Source organism: Parus major, chromosome 2, assembly GCF_001522545.3.
Source record: "Parus major isolate Abel chromosome 2, Parus_major1.1, whole genome shotgun sequence".
NCBI lineage: Eukaryota > Metazoa > Chordata > Aves > Passeriformes > Paridae > Parus > Parus major.
The window spans coordinates 50,848,092-50,869,355 of NC_031769.1; the positions used below are offsets into that span (position 1 = coordinate 50,848,092).

Consider the following 21,264-nt stretch of genomic DNA (forward strand, 5'->3'; position numbering starts at 1 on the left):
ATTTTTTCCTCACTTCATGACAGAAACATGCTGCATATCTAATATATTGTGCTCAGAAAAGCCGAATTTGCTTTTTTAATACAAGCTCTTATCTCTTACCAAGCACAGATCTGCAAATACTGTATTATGTCCCCTACAGCTATTCTCTGTTTAGAGATTCTTCATCATGTGTTGGACAGATGGCACAATCAGTGGGTTGTATCAGAGCATTAGAAAAAGAAATTCTTTCTCGCTGCTTCTACCTAGACTGTTTTGAATTCAGTGAGATGCAACAGCTGTAACACAATCTTTCAATGACAACTCTGAATGTGGTGGGGAGGGTATAGTTTCATTTGAAAGTCAAAAAATATGTAGGAAACATGTCATTTAAAAGAAACATAAGGGGCTTTAACAGAGCTATGAAGGTTGCAAGGTTAAGAACCTGACTTTTCACAGTTGTTTACTCTCTCAGCTGTCTCACATCACAGGTGGATCTCCATTTGCAGCTGCTTATACAAATAATACAGCTCTGTTTTTCCTTCTGTCAAATACTTCTTAAGGCTGCTCTGTCATTTGTTATTTAATAAGGTATCTGGTACTTGCAAAAGTCCTGCCAAAGCATCAAAGATGTTTGTATTCTTAGTGAGCACAATAGAAAATGTAGCATTAATAGTCAACATGTTTATTTAGAGAACAGCCCTAAGCTTCTGTATTGGGCATCTGTTGTGCCTGACCATTATCAATTTTGCAGGCATGAAATTTGGTGTTAGTATCAAAGAACCTGAAATGTTTGATAACTGTTAAATGGTATTTAAAAAAATTAAAAGAAAAAAACAACTTGTAATTTAGTCTTCATCCTAAAAGGCTGTAGTAATCTTTTCCTTGAAAGCTTTATCCCTCCCATCCCTGTCATTTTTGCCCCCAAAAGAAGTGGTCCTAGTGCAGCTCCTGTCTGAGGTCCCAGCTGCTCTCAAGGAAGAAATGCAGTCAGCAAAAGAAGCAGTGATAAGCTTCCAATATGCATAGAGTAAGGAGTGCAGTTTTGGCAAAAGGCTTGGAGGAAAGATAAAGATCACTGCAGGCAAGGAACTGTACTGGAGATAAGGTTAGCTGAAGGTGGGAGACAGGAGGCACTGGGGAGCTCCTGCCTTTGTCTGCCAGGTGAGTGGTCCTGGAAGGCCCCTGAGTGCTGCTTGTATTCAGCCCACTCCTGGGGAGAAAGCCTGACATGACATGCTTTGAAGGAGCATCCTGTTCTTTTGTGTCTCCATTTTGTAGGGAGGAGATACATCTTCTGTCTTACTTGTGTCATTAACCACTTCCACAGAATCATTGAATCATTTAGGTTGGAAAAGGCCTTCTAGATCATGGAGTCCAACCATTACCCTCCCACTGACAAGTCCACCACTAAACCATGTCCCTAAGCACTAGACCTAAATGACTTTTAATTCTAAATCTCAACTGCTGCACTTAATCTTTTTATATAAATACCAGTCATATTTCAACTCTAAGAACTTTTTTATGGCTTCTTACTTCATATCTGTTCAACATCTGTGTTCCCTGGTTATATCACTACAACCAAACTGTTCATGTAATGCTACTTTAGGTGCTATTATGCCTTAGAACTGCAGCTCTTAAATCTAATCCTATGTCCCAGCCCAGGTAGACTTGAACTTGAGAAAGTGCTCTAAGGTGTTCTCAGCTAATATGGGGAATTACATGAGGATAACTGTATTAGTTGAAATCCATATTCTATTCAAAACTGAATTATTTTTGTCATATTAGCAAGTTGTAGGGGAAAAAAAAAAAAGGAAGTTTTTAATTTAATCTTTTTTGCAAGGGGGAAGATGAGAGTACGGACTAGAAAAAGACATTCTTCCCTGGTGTTGTTGCAATATTCAGTTTCCTGTCTGGCACTGTGTGGGAGGCAGTTTGGGTTGTAGGACAGACTTGATATTTCTGCTAAACGATCAGCAGCTAAATGATTATGCTGATATTTAATTGTCACCTTTTATGTTCAATAGTTTAGCAAGTCACTGTGACTGATGAGGTGTCTGTTGCATTGGGTAGCATTTACTTTGTCTCACTCTCTGCTCTTCTTCTAAGCTGTCTTCATAACTGTGATGTCTATAGAGGGGAGCAAGGAAAAGAAAAGGCTTGTGCAGCTGTGGCTGCATCCTGACAACTGCAGAAGGGCCTTCCAGAGGTTCTTGACACATGTTTTGACAGAAGTGTTCATCAACCTGTGTAGTGCTGTGGTGTTCTTTGGAGCCAATGCACAGCTTAATGAGAGATGGGACTTCAAGTCACCATGAGAAATATCAGCCAGCAGCTTGACAATTCACTGTCCTGTTTCTACCCATACTATTATAATTTTCCCAAGTAATTACTATTGCCCTCCTGGGCAGTTGGTTAACTCTCTGTAAAATTCTGCTACATCAGAAGCAGGGGAACTTGCCCTTTTCCAACATGTTCAGCAACACTGACACGGTTTTTGTTGGTCTGTGCATTTTATCGTAATTCTTTCCTTATGACAACATGAAGCAGTGAACAGCTGGCCAGCTGCAGAAGTGCTTGTGCAACCAGAGAAGGTTAGGAAAAAGGAGAGCAGGGAGTCTGGCTGAGAATTAGCTGACAGCCTTGCTGCAGAATTATGATTAAAATGTTTTGTTGGAGTTAAATACATGTGCCTGTGAGGGTCAGTAAAACAGCTTGGGCTGCATTCTGTTTGCTTCTCTATTTGTTTAGCATACAATTTCTCTAATGTCACATTTACTGTAATCACTCTCTTTTCATTTGTATATTAATCTGACTTTTAACTCTTCCTTGCATTTCAGATGAGCTCCCAGAGCAACAGCAAAGTTGGGGGTTGATTTAGTTCTTCCTTGGCATAGCACTGATCCCACAATACTTCTTGTGGACTTGTTCTAGTTAGGCAATGTAGTGAACAAGTGCAAATGACATTTCCAATGGAGAAGCCTGTAATTCCTAGTGCAGGAGACACAAAGGGGCTCTCTGGGAACTGAGGTCACTCTTTTAATAAAAAGCCTATCAATACACAGCTCATAAACCATCAGTAGCTGTTTGGATGGATTTAAATCAGCAGCTGTAGTTTATGTTACTCAAAATATTGCCCTGTGTTAAAAGCAGGCTTCTTTTAACAGTATTTTAGACAATTTTATGATATATGTATAATCAGGTGGAATACTATTGCATCCTTGACTTCACAGCAGAGGATTCAGAGATCCATCTATCCATATATACATAATCATTACAAACAATTTTGATGTAGGTATTTCAGACTTGTAACAGTTATTGCATTTCTCTCGAAATATAACTGGGAAAATATGTAGGAAATATAACATTTGCAAGGGGAGAAGGGACAGGGGATTAAGGGACAAAATCGTCTCTCCTCAGTGGTACTCTTAGGAAAATGTAGATACCCATTCAATGATTCATCTTTCCAAACATGATACTTCTGCAGCTAGCAAGTCACAGTTGCTCCTTTTCTGCTCAGAAGATGAGTGGGCAATTTAAAAGTATCATTTACTTGGTTTCCTTCCACTAGTTTAGTTTGAGTCACACCCCCTATATAGTTACAGCCTTAGGGCATTGTAGGTGTTTGCATTTACTCAGATGAATCTCACCCCCATTTCCTCTCCTGGGTGAAGTATTTTTTTTTGCAGAAGAAAAAGTATTTTATGAATTGCCATCGTTGTTATTTCTATGTATGGCCAGAGGATTTTCATTGCAGATGAAAATGTGCATACTTGTAAGTCTATATTTTATTTAGAGATTTTTCCAAGGTCAAACTGTTTCCTTCTCCTGTCCTCAGCAGAATTTGAAATTGGCTGCTTGGGGAATGGCTGCCATCTCACACACCTGATGAACTCTAAAGATGACCATTACTGGGCCGAAAAACACTTTCTTAATGTTTTCTTAGTGCAAATTGTTTATTTTCTAAAGTGTTTTATTAATAATTGGTGCAACTCAAAAAACTGGAAAATTAGTTTTCCTGTGGAATTTCATGCTAGCCAAGATACAGCACTTGCTTTTCTGGCTTTTTACTGCCTGTAAATCAGATCATTTAATGAAGAGACTTTTTAATAAATTTTAAAGATTGCTCTTGCAAAAGACAAAAATATCCAACAAGATAATGCAAACTTTATTCCTCTGAATTTTTTATATTTGTTATAGAACAGAAGGTCAATTAATTTCTCAAGCTTAATAGCAGCCCTGCATAGACTCCCCTCTGTTCCAAGCTCAGTGCTGTTCGTCATTCTGAATAGTTATTAAAGCTGCCAATCTTCGTAAAATCCACTTCTGAATTCAGATTTGTACATTGAAATATGTGATAAAAGTTGAAAATATAATTATATAATTTGCATGAAAAGTGTGGAGGAGACCAACCCTTGTTTTTCCCAACTTTTTTAAAATTCTTTTTCTTCTTTACTATGAATAGCTGCTGCAGTGCAATTTTTCTTTTATTTTGGGTAGGTTCTTTTAGTTTGTTTGTTTTAATCCAGGGCAAAATGAGAGAGAGCACTAGAACAGGGAATTAAGAATTAATTTAGCAATCTGACTGTTACACTTTTCTCATTTTCAGCTTTGCTGGAAAATAATGAATGCCATTTGGTGCCCGGCTCCACTGCATTAGGGAGGTGAGGAACGGTCCTCAAAGTTACTTTAAAGGGAGTAATTTTTCCCCCTTCCCTGACACTCAGTCTCTCTAGCAACTTTATTATTTAAAGAACAAAAGCTGTTATTAGGCATCATATCCTGGATAATATCAAGTTTTTCTATTTCTGAACTACCAATACTACTGATAGTGTCAGCTCCTCTTCCTCCTGAGACCAACCTTTTCTCAATCACGTTTTGGAAAGACCCACTGCTATTAACTGGAGTCTTTTGGGGATATTTTTAAAGGGATGACAGGAACATACATGACTCCTGTTGTATTCCATGCTTTGGCACATCCTCAAGGTCCTCAGGAGCCTTGGAAATTTTAGGGTTAGTCATTTTCCATAGTTATAGTTTCAACTTTCTGAGGTTTCTTGGGCCAAAAAGAATCCTTACTTTACTTAGATAATATGATGATCCTGTTTTCTGGTCAGGATTTGTAGATGTCACTGTATTCTTCAACATGTAAATTTTTTTCTCTTTTAATTACATGATATCTTGGAAATTTCCTGTTCTTACATGCCTGTTTGACAAATCTTTCCTTAAAACTTCAAGATTCTAGTCCTAAATTAAAATGTAATGTTGTTCCCTAAACCTGTCCTTTGACTAAATCTAATTTCTTGAGCATGTCCACTTCCTTGGAGGAAGTAGAAAAAATGCACTCTGTATGTCTCCATTTGAATGGCAGTAAATACAAAAAGGAAGTTTAATATCTGGAGGTTAATTAATGATGTTATGTGTAGCAATCATTTGACAGACCCTAACTTGCTGAATCAGCCAGTTTTCCAAATACAACATTCTGGACAAATTTCTTGTTGTTTTCCCTTAACACAGAAGTTTGGTTCTGATTTAATTTAGCCTCCAGGACATCAAACTTTGAAGTGCCAAAGTCTCTATTTCTGCTACTGTTTTCATATTCCACATATTCTTATGATGGCTTGATGCCACCTAGTCTGGCTCTTCAGCCCTGTTCTTTGTACATTTGCTTTCCTATTTCTCCTGTGAGTACCAGAGTACTCTAGGAAGCCTTGAACAAATAAAAGAGGCATTTTTTTTCAAGAAGTATTACTGAACAACTTTTTCAGTTGTAATAACAATGGCCCATAGCTGAGGACACAACACATAATATCATGGGATACCTATGCACTCTACAAACAGTTCCATTCCTGCAAACTGAATGAAAACTGTTTGTGTGAAATACATCTTTCTCAGTTTAAAAGTAGCTGATGTTCTGCATGAGCTTCTACAGTATGTTAAACCTCAGTCAGAGTGCACTGAGCAATAAAACTGATGCAAACCCTAAAAGTCTTAAGGAAGCAGGGCAGCTTTGCTGGCCATATGCTGCAGATAGGAGACAGGTGAGTCAAGACTTGCTAATGTACAGACTTCAGTATGAACATTGCTGGATGTGAAAAGTGACTTTGAAACATGCAGTTCACAAAGTAAATATTTCCTCAGACAAGGAGGTTGGATAAGCTTACAGAGTCACACATATTTACAAGGAGTACATGAGCTGTGGGCTACAGAGGTTACTGTATTTTGCTTTGCTTTGCTTTAGCTGATATAAATCATGAATGGCTCGCTTCACCTCAGTAGGATATCTTTGGGTTTATGTTGTAACCACTAGAAGCCAGGATGAGCTTGACATTGATTTTATGCACCCTTGAGGAAGAGGCAGTGTTTAAACTGCAACACCTCAGGAGCATCTGTGCTGACTGTATATCCCTGCATGCCTGACACAGGGGGATGTATGATGACCCTTCCCTTCTCTAGAGGGGAAGAACGGCATTCTCCTGTTCTATACATCGAGACAAAGTGGAAACCAACATCTTCCTATTTATCCCAGAGCTTGTGACATCTGAATGGGTTACAAGAAAGAGGCTAGGAAGCATCCCTCCCACTCTCCCTCCTTCTTCCCTGGGATATACCTTGGTATTGCAGAGTACAGTTTTCTTACTCTCTCATTAGATGTGTAATCCCTGTCAGCTCCAGGCCTATAGCAACTGTTCTTCAAATCTTGGTGTATAAATATGTAACAATGCTTATGAATTACACCCTTCCTCATGCAGTTAACTAAAAAGATAAATAAATAACAAAAGCAAGAAAACCCTGTTTAAAAGAATCAGCATATCCAAATGCAGTGTAAAATCAAGGCTGGCACTAGAGTGCAATTATCCTGCTTAGTGATCAACTGTACTGCTAAATACATGGTAATCTGAAGGTTTCTGTCATGAAAGAAGAATTAGGACTGACTATTCCAGGATTCATTTTAGGAATTTTATTTTTTTTCCCCTAAGTATTGTTGTCAAAGAACGATTTTTCTACTTTTTCACCTGATTAGTGCAGTGTGAAGATTGCTTAACTGGTATTACTATACATTTTTACAGTAGGAAAGAAGATGCCATGGAAAGTTTTGCTATTTACCTTTTTGTGCTGACTTTTGGCCCTGCTGTATACTTTTGACATTTCTCAGTTGCACATCATTAACAATTTATACTTCATGTCAAGATTTAGATAAGCTAATGACAAGTCAGATAATGTATTTGCTCATTTGCACACACATAAAAATATCTTGGATAAAGAAATACAGCAAACTGCAGAAAAGTTTCTGAATACTTTATGGTTACTTGTGCTTTATTGCTCAGTTGACATCTTGAGAATAAATTGTCTTATTTTGTAGTAGTAGTAAGAAACTTTTCCATAGGCATCTACAATGTATTTTCTCATGGGGAAAAGCTGTGAGGTCTGTATTTTTCAGAGTTTTCTGTTTTAACACACACACAAAAAAAGGCTGATGTTTCGTTCTAGGATCACTTATACATAAGTGGATATTTGCATACATAAAAATGCACATTCTGATCCTAACATTTCTAAGTATAGTGTAGGTATATGTCTTGGTGAGTAAAAAAGTTTAAATGTGCACTTTCATCATGCCATCAGGTAGGCTTTCCATGAGAGGAGACCTGTAGAAATATAAAAATAAAAAAATAAAAAAAAAAGAGAAAACTATTCAAATACCCATTTCCAAAGCATTAAATTTGTATGATACATGCAGTAATTCTTATTTCCCACCTTGTAGAGGAGAACAAAAGTATCTCCCTCATCCTGGAGCAGATTAAGTGTCTCATGTAAGAGTGTGTTCACCACCTAATTGATGGTGGTTCTTCACATGTTATCCAGGTTTCCACACCTTTATGCACATATGCACAAGAACCACCTCCCCATGCCTATCAGTGGGCAGGTGGCCTTGCCAGGCAGGAGTAGTGAGAAACAGCAGCTTTGGTAACCACTCACATGGTTTGGATGTTCTCAGTGTTAGAAAGCAAATTGGTGAAGTTTGACAGGTCGGTAATTCTGTCATAGCTGGCTTTACCTGAGAGAGTTTTATAGCAGGAGTGCACTCTATATTAATAATGTCTAAAGACACAGCTGCCCTTCCGGTGCAAGCAGCATCCCAAGAAAGCATTAATCACGTTTTCTTGAAGGAGCCAAATTGATTTCTTGGGAGAAAAATTTGTCTAGTCCCCAGCCATTTCTGAGTACATCACCAGCTTACGGTGATATGAGCAGCTAATGAACAAAAAATTACTGCCTGTTGAATCACCCAAGACAAAGGGTACAAATACTGCTTTAGGTTTTAGTGTAAGTAACTTCACTTTTACCAAGGTGTAGTGACTCTTCTGTTCTATCACCTTTTTTGTTTGGGGTGTTTTTCTTCTCTTTTCAGTCCTCAGGTTACATGGAAAGTAATGTCATATTTACTATGCTAGGAACAGCTTACATTTATTTATTTTAGGTTTTAATATAATACCTGTTGTAGCAGCCTGTGTAAGCGTTTACAAACAAAGGAAAGCTATTTAATTTTTGTTCACTTTGTTTGTATTTGTACAATTCTCCCCAAGATGTAGCTCAGTTCTGCCTGGCAGGTGAGAAGATGGCCAAAAATGGAGTCCATTAACACAAGCAGAGCCAAAGCTTCATGAGCTATAGATTGAGGGTAGGAGAGAAAAGAATGTGGGAAGCATAAGAGCAACTCAAGTAGTCTGAGGTGAACATGAAGAGTATTGAAAGACCCTTTATTGCAGGAAATATGCTAAGCATTTTGTCATCAAGGACTTGTGTGAAAACCTTCTGTGCATAGTTAGTACCCTACATACCAGGATTAGTTAAGTGGCACACATATGTAGCTCAGGGTCTCTCTATTACTCACCTATCATAAGGATTTGGAGCAGCCTGCTGATTTGGAGCTTCTTGCTTATGTACTTCTGTGTTTTGTTGGAAAAGGAGAGCTTTTCACTGAAGGTTGTCTGCGGGCTTTAGGCATTTACCTGGACTGTGTGCATGGGAATTAAGGCTGGTCAGTTTTACCCAGGCTTCAAATGCAAACAAGGAAGGAGAAATCTTGAGGTTGTCCCATCATGCTGGATTAACACAGAAGGCCCTTAATGTAGATCCTTGCACTTTCCCCTGAGGCTGTGGCCCCTGTGGACCTGATGCAACCTAATGGGAGAGGTGTTTCACTAGTCCCTCATCCTCCTCCACGGGACTTGCTGCCCCATCAGTCTGCTGTCAGAGCAGGACACCTGAACAGTTCCTGATCTGCTGCAAGCCGGGCTAGCTTTAGCAGTTTCAGTCGCTGGGCTGAGCTAACCTGATTTATTTTTGTGTCCAGAGGAAGTAAGGGACAGTCAATTTAAAAGCCTGCTGTGCCAAGCAGGTGAAATGAGCATCTGATTTGGAGACAGGCTTGTACCTGAAAAGAGATGTCTGCCTGCAGTGCTCAGGTCTAAATGTCAGAGTCTGCCACTACTCAAAGTCTGACCAGTTGAATTTTCATTTTGTATTGATTTTTTTTCAGGTTTTGATCAACACAAAATGTTCACATACCAGGTTGAGTTAGCTTAAGTCATTCTCTCTAAAAATCACATCATTTATACCAGACTGCTTTGATTGAGCTCCTGCCTACACATAGGAGACATGCCCCAGGTGAGCTGGTTATTGCAGCCATGATTCACACCAGTCTCATTTAAACTTCACTTATGTTTTGGCTGTCTCTTCGTTTTTCCGCCCCACAGCATCTGCAGGTGAGGTGGCAAGAGCAAATATCAGCTGCTATTTCTTACCATAAGATATTTAGTGGTCTGCCTCCCCTAGAAATTTGCCCCTCTGGATGACACCAAGCTGAAATCTCTTGAGCTGAGAAATGTGAGCTGCAATAGAGAAGAAAATGTCTCTCTCTTCACTACTGGCCTATCCTTCTTGGGAACACAGGTTTCGGGTCTGTTTAAAGGTTATGAAGAGAATTATTTCACTTTTAAGATGAATGCTGCAATTATTTACACCTCTTTGTGTTGCTGGTTTTGGGTCTTCCATTTCCATATGTTCATGATCCATGATCTGCAAGAAGGTCATGAGCAGTGAATCATCAGTAGCCTAGAAGTATCCTCCAGAAACCCCTTTTAGGGCATCTCGACTACCTGTTTTTAATCACTTTTACCTCCAGTTTAGTTATGATTTAGAGGCTTAAAGTTAGGCAGTTCCTACGTGGTGCAAGGTAGTGCTGGGGTTATTCTCTGTGATTCTGGAATTATTTTTATTTAGACATCAAATTAGATGTCTAAAAAAATGTTTATGAATATTTACTCTTGGGACTATTAGAGGAAGTTTCATTATTTGAATGCATTTGCAATGTGCTTGTTTGCGGGGTGCTAGAACATGATGCAAGTAAAAGCTAAAATGTATTAAAGAGTTTTTCAGAGTTTTATAAAATATATACACATTTTTGTCTGTTGACACCAGTTGAAGTCCTGAGGTCCTTCCTTTGCTTATCTCAAAATCTTCTTTGGGCCACATAAAAGGAAGCTGAACCATAAGTTTCTGCATTTGGAAGTAAATAGCCTGTCATGACTGATGCAAGCCATCTCTGAAAATAGATTGCTCTAACAACAATATGTCAGCCAAAGTTGCAACTGAGTTAATACTCAGTAATACAATGGCTTTATTTATACAGGTCTGATTCCATGTTAGAAACCCTCTGGTTCCTAAATAACTCATAACTTTCATAAATAACTTTTTTGTTGTTTCTTTTCCAGTATAGCTTGAGTTTTAAGGAAAACTTTGTCTTTAATACTGGAAGCATAATCAATGACTTATGCTCTCATAAATATATTGCCTTAAAATATTTAAGAGGGAGAGATATCTAGCATTTACTAGGGGGAAAGTGTTAGATTTGTTGTTGATTTTACTTTGCAGAGGTGGTTTCTTCCTCTTTTTTTTTATAACATGCTCATTACATGAGCATGAGAGGTGCCTTATGGATTTACAAGATAAGTAAACTTGAGGAGTGATACTGTGCAAATTTCTCTTCTTCATTTCCACCTCTCCATGTTCTCATTGCATGGAATTGATTTCCAAAAGACAAGATAAATATGGAAAGCTGACAGCTGAAAGTACCATACACCAGGAACTTGTGTCCTGATTACACTGTGGAGAAAGTGATGTTTCCTTTATTCTGATTTATGAACAGGGCAATGATTGACCAGGTGCTAGGCTAGCATCAGCTATTTACTTTCCTACATAAAGAGTGATGAAAGGCATCAGAAAGCAGAAGGAGCAAAATTTGGTTTTTTTTGTATGCCTCAGCTAAGTGGATCACAGTGCTACTGGCAAGCAGCAATCTATCTTTGCTGTTTTGAAGAACTTGTTAACCTTTCTGGAGGCCACACCTCACTGTAGGGTTTTGGCCCAAAATTTCTCTTTCCCAATCAAAATCCTCACCCACAGTGCCTGTTCAGTCAGGGGTGAACAAAAGGCCTGAATACCAAGATCAAAGAAGCTTGTGCTGTTCCTCACCTTGTGAGATTTCAAAGCATTTCACACACCAGGGCTGAATCACCACAAGTATCACCACAACTTGAGCTATGTTGGACAAAAACCTCTCATCACTGCTGAAATAAACACAGTACAAAGTCAGGTCCAGAATATTCCACAGGCAAAACCACTTACAGAATCATAATTCAAGGGTCTGAATAAAACACCTCGTTATCAAAGAGGCAGGAAATGGGAGAAAAAACAGCCCTTGTGCAAGTGTTTAAGAACATATCTTACTGTACAAGTAAAAAAGGAGGCAAATAATTCTCATCAGCATCAGCTGAATGTGACTAGATGATACTGTTAATGGTGCTTTTGGTTTATTTTGTGACATACTTTCATATCTTGTACGTGTGCTTGCAAAATCCATGTATGTGAGATCTAACATGGGAAAAATCATTTCAGCATTGTATTAACAAGTAGTTAATAATTTCAAGCTGGCAACATCATCATACCATTCAAAGCATTATGAGCAATTCTTTTCCATCTTTATTTTGTAAGCTAGACCAAAAAGCTTTGAAAACTATGAAAAGAAACATTGATATAGCTCTTCTTTGGCTGCCTGGTGGGTTTTCTTTGTACAAAAAGAAAGTGTAACAAAATACTTAATAATTTCAGGTTTGTTTTGTTGTTAAAACACATTAATTACAAGCATAAAGGACTAATTACACAGGCACTGGTAATTGCTTCTCAGTGTCTGATGTTATTTTTCATGTGCATAAGGAAGTTGGAGTAGTTTTGGCTGATATGGAGAATAATAATACAGTGGTTTTAAACTGAAAAAGGTATTAGGTATTTTTCCCCTAACTATGCATTTTCTGTGCCACTGTGACTAAAATGTTTACAAGCCAAAATTAAGCCTTGTACTAAGTGTCCTGATTTTTCAGAAATATTTAACCAATTCTCTCTGCTAACCATGTTTAACAACCATTACAGATAAAAATATCCAAAAGTCTTGGAAATATCACCCCTTAATCCATCCTTAGTTTGTGTAGGTGTAGCACAAATTACTAAAAAATCTACTAAAGTTTTTGGAAGTATTGGATTCTTACTTATAAAATCAAACTACCTACTTGGGTACCTATCTGTGTATCTCATGGGTTGTATTTCTGAGCTGATGAAATTTCATTTTTCAGTCATTGCTGTGGCTGTAAACAAGGCTTTGAAGCTTGTTGAGAAGCTATAAACAAGGCTTAAAGAAGCATTCTATGAACATATAGCATATGCACAATACCTGCCTCTAAAGGCTCTCAGTCTTACAAAAGAATTGAATATATTGGATAACATAGGAAAATAAAGCAAGGAGAATGAAGCAATAGAAACAAGTGATTTGCATTAGCCAAGGGTCACAGCTAAGGAAAACAGTTTCCTTTAGAAAATTTTAAAGGCATACTAATTTAAACAACATTGCTGTTTGCTCTGTCTCCTAGGTGATACCTTTCTTTGTAATGCTGATAAGACATACTGGTTTGTGGAGAAAAAAAGCAAAGTATGAATCTTTTTACCTAATTGTTTTTTAAGTAGTTTGTACACCTAGGGAACATGGCAATACCACCTCATGATGTCTTCCTGCCCTTTCTCTACTCAGAAAACAATTTCAATCTTTGGCATATAAATGTACTTCTATTCTCTATTTTTTTTTTTTATTATTCTAGGGCTCTAAGAATGTTTGAATTGTATTTTTCACAGTGGATGATCTCTTATGCTCCATCCATTTGGTGAATTAAACATTATGATTACTATTAAACTTCATTACAGGTTTCAGTGCGTTTTAAGGTGGTGGTGCATTTTTCACCAACTTTTACACTATTGATTACAGAAATTACAACATAAAATGTTTGCTGCACTTGCTCATTGCTTTTATGGCAGAAATTGATATTTTCTTTTTGATTCTATTATGGGTTAGCGTGGTAGGGTAAAAAAGTTTCATTTCAGCACAAAGAGTGAAAAAGGAAAGAAGTTCTTGGCCATCTTCTCGATTGTGGTGCATTGGACTCCCAGAGTGCACATGGGTAGGATTTGAGAGTAAATTTTGTCCAGAGCTGTGTCCTTACAAAGCACTTTTTTTTGTCAGCTGTATGTGCTCACAGAAAATGGGCAGTTAATGCCAGGAAATACAAAATTAGAGCTGAATATGCAGCTCTTCATCATCAGAGCCAGATCAAACCTGATATTTTTAGCTCAGTCATTAGTATCAGCCAGAATAATCTCTTGAGACTTGATAAAATTGGTTTGCATATCAGTGACTACCTTAAGTAGAAGACTGAAGAAGGCCAAGGTGAATCAGAACATGCAAGCTTAATTTTCCTTTGTTTCAAATGTGCCCATGAAGTATGGATGCAGTAAGTCATTATTTCACTGATTGTGTATTAGTATAAAGCTCACTTTACACTGGTCCTGGTTTTGTCATCTTTTAGGGTATTTAATATCACGCCTCTTGGAAGTCTTTCTGCAATCCACAGAACTAACAGTGCATGAGGCAGACCTCTGTGGAAGACATTAGGAAGAGCAAATGATTTGGAAAGCTGAAACTCTTCCTGAACAGCCCTGTCTGCACATGCTTTGGGCAGACATCCTTCTCACCTGACAAACTGCAGGTGCTGAGTAGCTTGGAAGATTCACGTTGTTATTTTGCTAAAAGACAAAGTGCTTCTTGATGTGGGGAAGGAAGTATGAGGTGACTGAGTGTGGTAACTGGACGGAGCAGGAGCTTGCCAGCCTTCACAGGAGACAAGGGGAAAACCAAAGGCTGGGTGTGAAAGGGAAGAGGAATGGTCAGAGCACCTCAAGGGCACCATGTTGAGGGTGCCAGGGAGCTCAGCACTGATACAGGGAGGAGAGGGGCAGGGCCAGAGACTGCATGCCCACAAACTGACATGAAGTAATGCACATTTCAGCATAAATAAGATTGGTGTTTGTCCTTCCATGGTGTGGATTTGGAATATCCTTCATTTTCTGCAAGTGGCATTGTAAAAATAGTGCAGAGCCCAGTATCTCCCATCAGGGGTGTTGGGGTGACTGGCATCCCTGCAGAGCTCCTGTCAGTCTCAGGTGCTGAGGGACATCATGGGGCTTGGTGTCCAGCCCTGCTGCTCCTCAAAGGCAGGGAATGGCATTAATCCCCCTTTGCTGCAGGGTGACTGAAGCTTCACCGCTCCTTTCTTAGCTTTGTCATCTCAAAATCAGTCCACACTCTATTGTATCCTCGGTGAGGCCACCCCTAAGGATTCAGCCTGAGGCACACTGTGCTGGGCTTTCTGGAAGGAAACCAGAGCATCTCACAAAGGATAAACATCTCCAGACGAGAACATCACTTCTGTATACATAAAAAGCATTCGGGATTTTAAAGTCAGGTATCTGTGGATCATCCTTGGCCCTACAGAGATGCTTTGTATGCTTATAAATTCCTTCTCTCTACTGGTAAAATAATACATTAATACTAACTATACTGGACTATAAAGCTGTCATGGGTCCAGACCTTACCATGGCATTTTCAAGTCAAGGCACTTGTATAGAAAACCTATTTTCAGTTATTTATAAAGGCTTCTAAAATTTTGTTGGCGACAGTCTTTTTCCTTCTCAAATCACTGTATGGCCTCACTGATGACAGCTGAAGTACAGACTCAGTCTTGCAAGCAATAGCTTCCATAAAATTTTGCTAAATTCCTTTCCACAAATTGGTGCTCCTGCAGCGTGCAGCAACAACCAGGGAGTATATGTGCGATAGGAAAGTTTTATTAGCCTTTCTTTAGGATGATCTGCACTATGCAATTACCACTTACGTGTGCATAATTAATATATTCAGCCCAAATTCGCTGCAAAAATGCCACGCCACCTTCCATGTGTTTGATGTACTGTATATATTTTTGTGTGATAAATATACATATCATTGAGTGTAATTACAGTGAACATCTGTGAGTATATGTACACTGTTTTTCTTCATGATCATAACAGAAAAAGTGAGGTAATTGATGGTGATTTTTTTTTTAATTAGTTATCCCAGCTTCTAATCCCATGATCGCTTTACACAAGGACAAACCAAGGGTGTTTTCCCTGAGCATGTATAACAGTCATTCTCACTACCAAACTACAGTTATCTGAAAATAAAAGGAAAAGCCTTAATAACGCAGTAAATTTACACCCTTATCTGGGCTTGACAAAATTCTAGCCACAATTTGATTTGACCATATATACAATATATGTTTTTATTTAAGTAATAATGGCTGAAGAGTAGAACATTTCCTGAAAATTAATGGCTGGCTGAAAAATATTATAGCCCAGATTCAGCCAAGGGCCATTAATCCCCACTGGTCAATTCTCCATGAAATGCCTTATGTCAGGGGTCATTTGTTACATTCCCATCCCTCCCACCCACCAATAAAGAAGTAAAATTAAGTGTTACTTTTCTCCTATGGCATTGCTGAGCCTTGAAGCAGCCACTGGAAGCCCGTGCTAGAAAGTATTACGATTCCTGCCTGGCAATGAAGGTTTCATAGTGGATGAGTGATGGAGAATGTTTCAAGTGTGGTCTTTCACTGTGTATTATTTTACATTTCTAAGTGAATAAAGCTCTTCAGGTTGCTTCTTGGAGCTGACAAGGGGATGAAACAACTGCTGTGTTTCCCTTGCCACTAGAAAAGTCATGGCATTAGGAAGGTGGGGGGTTTGCACTCCACATATATCATAAATCTCTCATCTACGATGGTTGCCATTCTTCTAGGATCTTATGCTTTTCCTTATTATAATGTTATTCTTATTATGTTATTCTTATTATCCGTATTATGTTATTCTGCTGTATTCAATGATATATATATTTTAAATATTTGCAAAACTGGTGTATTTATTGGGGCCACACGATACTGTTTCAGACTGGAGGGTTGAGGTACATGTAGTGACTATTGAAGAGAATTAATGAGAAAACAGAAAAATAATTGCAACAAGCTTTCAAGAAAAGTATTGCTAAATATTCAGCATAAAAATAAAAATCCTTGCATTTTTTACATTCTTCAGAATTGGTTAAAAACACTACATTTCCTTTTGCAAATCAGAAAGAAAATCACATCTGTATATCATTATATGTGGCAAATCTGTCACCAGGATCTGTCACCCAGCACTTTCCTTGTCTTGCTAGCAAACACACCTTTACTGAGGAAATAAGCTATAATGACAAGGAATGACAAGTCAGAGGCAGAGGGAAAGATGACAACAAAATGCCCAGCACCTTTTGGGATGAGCTGGTGTATCTAAACCTTCAATCAGAGCTCTGGCAGCCTTTCACTGTCCTTCCCAGTGTATACTGGGGCAAATTCACCTGCCCACTGGGGGCTTTTGTCACTGCTTTTTAGCATTAGGGAAGAAAAGGAGCCAGTCAACGCCCATTCAGAATGATCAACCTTTGGATATGTATACTCTGAGTTATAACTGCATATCTACTTTATTAGAGGTGGTTCCTTAGATAGCTTCTAGTCTTGGAAGCTACAGATTTAATTTTAATTTGATGAGCCTGCTGCCTTGGAAAAATTGGAAAGAGGGGTAAGAGAACTGAGCTTTCATTCTTCCACTCATTAAATGGAACAGCAAGCCTTTCCATTGTTAAAGTTCTGACTTAAGAAAGGCATTACAAACACAAAACTGAACTTCTGTTATTATTCCATTTAAATAGTAGAGTTCAAGTAGTTGGTTGACTTGGAATGATTAGTCAGTGTATCTGTATAGAGGGAAGATGTAAAAAGTTCAATTTCAAGTGAAACTAGATTTTCAAGATTTCTCAAACCTTGTAAGTACATGAAAGAAACACTGCATCTAGCCGTCTTGTGGCCTTCCCTGGAAGTCTGCTGTAGGAATCACAGTTTCAGAATATTGAATGGAAAGGGTACAGTGAGCTAAGGTAACCCAAAACATACTTGACTCTGTTTCTTTAAGCAAAAGGACTTGGATAATTTGAAACCTCTTCCATATCCCATTTGCAATATATTGTCCATAGAAATCTGAAAGCACAACCAAGTAAAAGTGTATTTAATTCCACATTATTTTAATTAAGATGGGGAAGTTTTTCAAGTGTTTTGTTGTGCAAACTGTGATTGGAGCCCTAGTCTTGCAAAGAGTTTCACACAAGTGAGCCCATTGTGCATTTGACTATTCACGTGCATGATTTTGCCTGTGGATGCTGGCATTTGCAGGATCACAGCCATTTTTGCTAAAATTATTCTTCATCTTTAAAGCAAATCACTTCTAATGAAATTACATGAGCTTGATAGCAACACCATCACCCAGGCTGGATTTGCAATCTGTTTTTTTAATTATGGAATTTAATTATTTTTCTTCTAATATTTACTATTGAATTTAATTTTTATTTTGTTTTTATCACTTCAACATCCTAAATTTCAGGGATTCACTAGAATGTGTCACATCATTATAACCTTTATTATGAATTATTCACAGTAATTACTGAGTTGATGCAAACTTCATTGTGAAATTTAAAGTACCAGAAAATCTGGTGGTGATACTGTTTTACTCTTTGGATGTTCTTAAAATAAGTCAGAGTCAACAGATTGCAAAAATATGCAATTACAAAGTTATTAAAATGCAGATTTTTGGCAGGAAGCCACTGTAGTCTCCTGTGTTCACAGCTGCCTATTTACAGCCAAACCGCCCTGAGCAGCCCGTGGTGGCTTCTTTGAGCAATTACAGCTGATGGGTCAGGGCAGTGGCCTCTCTGAGGACCAGGTTCAGTAACTTTTTACCTCCTGGGTCATAAGCTTCACTTGAAATTATTTTTGTAGGCAGGAGGGGCTGACAGTGGCCCATCATCTTTTGTTCCCTGTCACGCTGACAGTAAGTCTAGGGTGCCTCTCCTGAGACTGTGCATGTACTGTACCTAGGTCTACACAGATGGTTCCTTGGATTAGAGTCTAGGCCATTCAGCAGCATAAATTTTGAATTACACTTTTGAGGTCAGGGTAACGTGCATTTTCCCCAGTCGGAGCTGCCTTTAATCATTGCTGCCTTCACAGTTCTCTGGGAGCAGGGCATACTGGAATATTAACAAAGTGGCAGATGCTTTGCTTTAATGAAGAAATAAGTGCTGTCATTTTGCCTTCAACCTATTCCCCATAATGTCACTGGATGCCCCAGTGTTTTTTCCTTTCTCTCTGCACAGTGACTTGGGAACCAAAATTATGACCTACTTAGTGTAAAAAAACTCTCAAAGTTGATGCTCAAAGGGTTGTGTGCAGACACTCAACACTCCTGCTGCCAGCCAAAAACTGCTTTGCCTTTGGTTCAGCATCCAGGTAGGACCAATATGTGTTGGCTCTTTCTCAATGTCTATTTTTGCAAGGTGCTTACAGTATGGACTTTGTTTTTCACATTTTCATATTATTTTTATTTTTCGTATTATTCATTTGTGCAGCTTCTCCCAAGAACAAAGTTCTTTTCCCCCATGAACTTATGAGACTGTCACAAGCCATGAAAAGAAGGGAGAAGGTTATACAAAATAAGGTGTGTAGCATCTAAGAAGCAAGAAGAACAAGAGTGAGGAAGTCATTCTCACTGACTTGGGTGAATTGGGATGATGTTCCCAGAGTGTGGAGAGGCAGAAGTTTGCATTGCCTGTGATAAAGTACAGTGAGAGTGTCTCCCCTTCTAAAGCTCTGTCTTGTGATGTTGGGGGCTTGCTGGCTGTGTGAAGCAATGTCATTAATCAGTGAGGTCTGTAACAGTCTCCCACAGGACAAGTGACATTTAGGGGTTCAAGACTGAAATAGAGAAGGACCATTAGAGAATATATTAGAAATGGTTGGTTTTTTACAGTCCCATTAAATATGGGCCTACCTGGTAATACTTCAACTTGCTCCTCACAGAAATATCTTTTTTCTCTCTCAATTAAGTCAAGTCTGCATTGCTCCAAAAAATTCAGTGTGTCCACCCTTTTCATAGATTTTCCTAATTGTTAATGTAGAGCTTAAAACTTTCAAGATATTGTCATCATTTAAAAGCTGTATGTGTCCTGGGAAACTTGTGTGGGCAATAATAGACAATCTTACCCTGATTTCTTAGAAGGAGGAAGCTGCAATGAAAATCCAAACAGAGCCCTTCAATCTCCGCATGTCCGGTGCATTCTGTGTTACAGAGGAAGCATTTTGAGGTTACCATGAGCAGACAGAAGTACATCAGAAGAGCTTCATTTTGACGCTCCTTGGAGGTGCAGACATACCAGGGGAACTGCAGAGATGCCAAGCAGTGGTGTCACCAAACGGCTGAATTGTCCTTCCCTGTGCAGGTGTTCCTGAGCCATTTCGGGAGGCAGGTTGGATGCCAGCATTCCACACAGCAGCTTGGCATGGCTTTAGTTTATGACTTAAGCCACAGCCCCACAGGCAGTTCAGCTGAGTAGGAGTGATGAAGCCTAATGTGTTTTTCTCCCACCCTGGTGGACCATCTCCTTGGCTGCAGAATGAAACAGTGAGAGAAGGAATCCAGCAGGAATCCTCCAAGGATATGGGAATGTACCCTCAGGAGCAAAGGCACAACACTCTTGCTCTTGGTCATTTGGTGCAAGCAGGATGCAATTAATGCCAAGGTCATGGGCTCAATCCCCATATGGGCCATTCAGTTAAGAGCTGGACTTGATTGATCCATCTGGTGCCCTTCCAACTCACACTGTTCTGTGATTTGCACAAAGGACACTCCTCTGATTTCTGTTTTGTGGATGGAGAAGTGTGCTTCTAAACACAGTGGTGGGCATTTCCCATGCTGCTGGTAATCACAATTTTCACACATGGGAAGAATACTATAAAAATCAAGACTGGCAAAGGTGCTGAAGAATATGAAGCTACTTCCTTGGATAATTTGCTCCCAGGCACTTTCATGTGTGTTTTTCCTCATGAAGTTTTAAATGTCCTGAAACAAAAGAATATTAAATATGGGGCTTAAGGTCTAGTACCACGCAGAGATTCATCCAGAGGGATTGAGGAATGAGGTAGAGAGAGCCTTTTCTATATGCTGTAATTTAGAGACTGAATCTCCACAGAAGAAAAGAGAGGATGTCAGAGTGCTTTTCCAGAAGACAGTAGGTTTTGATTCCCAGGGAAAATAAAAAAAGGAACTGCGAAGCAGGTTGGGTATGGGATTTCAGGAGCTCGTGGGCAGGTGAGTGATAATGCTGGAACCAGCAAAACATGTTGTGATCAGGGAGAGAAGTGGAGCAGTGCCGGGTCTTACAGCAGAGGGTGCTTGAGGAGATGAAGGGGCAGGCTGACAACACTGTGTGCTCCTTCTGCATCAGTGTTGGTTGGTACAGAGTAAACAGCAGCTTTGGCCATTTGATATATTTTAGGATTAGACCGAGATGGAAGGAGGCAAACTTGCTTAGTATTCAGTAGGCCCCTGTCTGGGTGCTCTTCCCCATTTTCTCTTGAAGTAATCTATTACCACATCTCAAGAGAAAAATGACCCCAATCTAAAGATTAATAGAGCAGTGTGTGGACATTTCCAGTGGTGTGTATGAAACTCAATTTCTTTTTGTCGCTGTATGCACTGAGGTGTCCTTTATCAGCAAATCTGTAGATCTTAAAAAGTAGGCTGATTATTGGAGAGGGCAGCAGACAATTTAGGGCACATGGTGTTTTCTTCCGACAGGAGCGTTGCTGTGAAGTACAGTAATTTATGTTGATAAATTTCAGCCATCAGAATGTCTTGAACACTTCAGAGGATGAATTTCTAAGCATACACCTC

The 21,264-nt window shown here is 39.0% G+C and overlaps 1 protein-coding gene across 6 annotated transcripts in view; it reads left to right on the plus strand.

The window, feature by feature from the left end:
- The window catches only part of TPK1 (thiamin pyrophosphokinase 1), a 296,764-nt gene that overhangs the window by 258,602 nt on the left and 16,898 nt on the right, over window positions 1–21,264 (plus strand). The window contains exon 8 of one of the 6 annotated variants that reach the window (XM_015619882.2): window positions 4,586–4,640. The exons of the other annotated variants lie outside the window; for them this stretch is intronic. Coding sequence (XP_015475368.1) covers window positions 4,586–4,640 — 55 coding nt within the window. The remainder of the gene's footprint in view (window positions 1–4,585; window positions 4,641–21,264) is intronic. 6 annotated transcript variants of the gene reach the window in all.